The 1220-nt window shown below is 43.6% G+C and overlaps 1 protein-coding gene across 1 annotated transcript in view; it reads left to right on the top strand.

Annotated features, from left to right (window-relative positions):
• LOC117948305 (plexin-B3-like) overlaps window positions 1–1220 on the top strand; it is a 5267-nt gene that overhangs the window by 294 nt on the left and 3753 nt on the right. Inside the window, exon 2 of the mRNA XM_034877891.1 lies at window positions 504–661. Within this exon, the coding sequence (XP_034733782.1) occupies window positions 504–661 (158 nt within the window). The remainder of the gene's footprint in view (window positions 1–503; window positions 662–1220) is intronic.

Below are 1220 nucleotides of genomic sequence, written 5' to 3'. Positions count from 1 at the left end.
TATGTGTGTGTGTGTGTGTGTAGGCAAGAGTGTGTGTGTGTGTGTGTGTGTGTGTTTGACAGTCCTTCCAGAAAACCTGATTATGTGATTGCATAATTCAACGCTTAATATCAGCCAAAGTTTGCATATTTATGAGGGGGGAGGGGCATAAATTGCAGATTTCCACGCACAATAACGCGGTTTTGCATGATGTCACAATATAATTTGATATATTTATAATATTTAATGTTCATAATCTGCATTTTTGTTGCAAAGAAGTCAAAATATCTTAGCAGAAAGTTGAAAAATGTTGAGTTTACTTCACAAGAGAGCATGAAATGTTCATCAAACCGCAGATTTTACAAGTTCACGCAATTTCATTTCATAAAATTGTATAACATCCCGCATATTCCATTGCATTTAAAAAGAAAACACACGTGCCGCATAATCAAGGATTTTTGCAACAATCAGAAAAAAAACCTCTGGATTTTCATTGGCTGACGCTTTCTTCCTGTGTTGTTCAGTCCAGCTGTACGACTGCTCAGCCGGCCAATCAGATTGCTCCCAGTGCAGGGCGGTGCCGGAGGAGTACGGCTGCGTGTGGTGTTCAGGGACTTGTGTTTACAACCAGTCCTGTACCAGCGTACCTGCAGACACCTGCCCCCCCCCTCAGATCACACAGGTGAGTCGAAGAAGTCGGCGTGTTGTTGTTTTTTTTAGCTTTTTCTCACATTTTTGACACATTTTTGATTTGTTTTCAACATCATTAACTTTAGTTTTACAGTCATTTTGGGGATTTGTGGTCAATAAACCACAGTTTCCATGGCAATAAATGAGACCGCCACAAACACACCGACTGTCACCCCCCCCCCCCCCCCCCCCCCCCCCCCCCCCCCCCCCCCCCCCCCCCCCCCCCCCCCCCCCCCCCCCCCCCCCCCCCGATGTGAGTCTCATGCTCAGATTTAAACAATTTACGACATAACTGTCACACTAAAATTTGTAAAATCCATGAAACAATAACGTTTTCTCATTACGAACAATAACAGAAGACGGGAATCATTTTAGAGAGCTGTCTATGGTTGTTTGATGCTATGCTAACGTTAGCTCAGAACACCATTCCCCTGACAGCCTTTGTTGTGTTTGATGCTAACTTGTAGCTAAAATAGCAGTGAACCAACTTGGTTAAGTAGGTCCATTTTTACTGTGTTGACGTTACAGAAGTCTCTCGTTAGCATCTCGTA

The sequence above is a fragment of the Etheostoma cragini genome, chromosome 7 (genome assembly GCF_013103735.1).
Source record: "Etheostoma cragini isolate CJK2018 chromosome 7, CSU_Ecrag_1.0, whole genome shotgun sequence".
NCBI lineage: Eukaryota > Metazoa > Chordata > Actinopteri > Perciformes > Percidae > Etheostoma > Etheostoma cragini.
The sequence above is the reverse complement of the archived record's forward strand: the minus strand, read 5'-3'. Positions and strand labels throughout refer to the sequence as shown.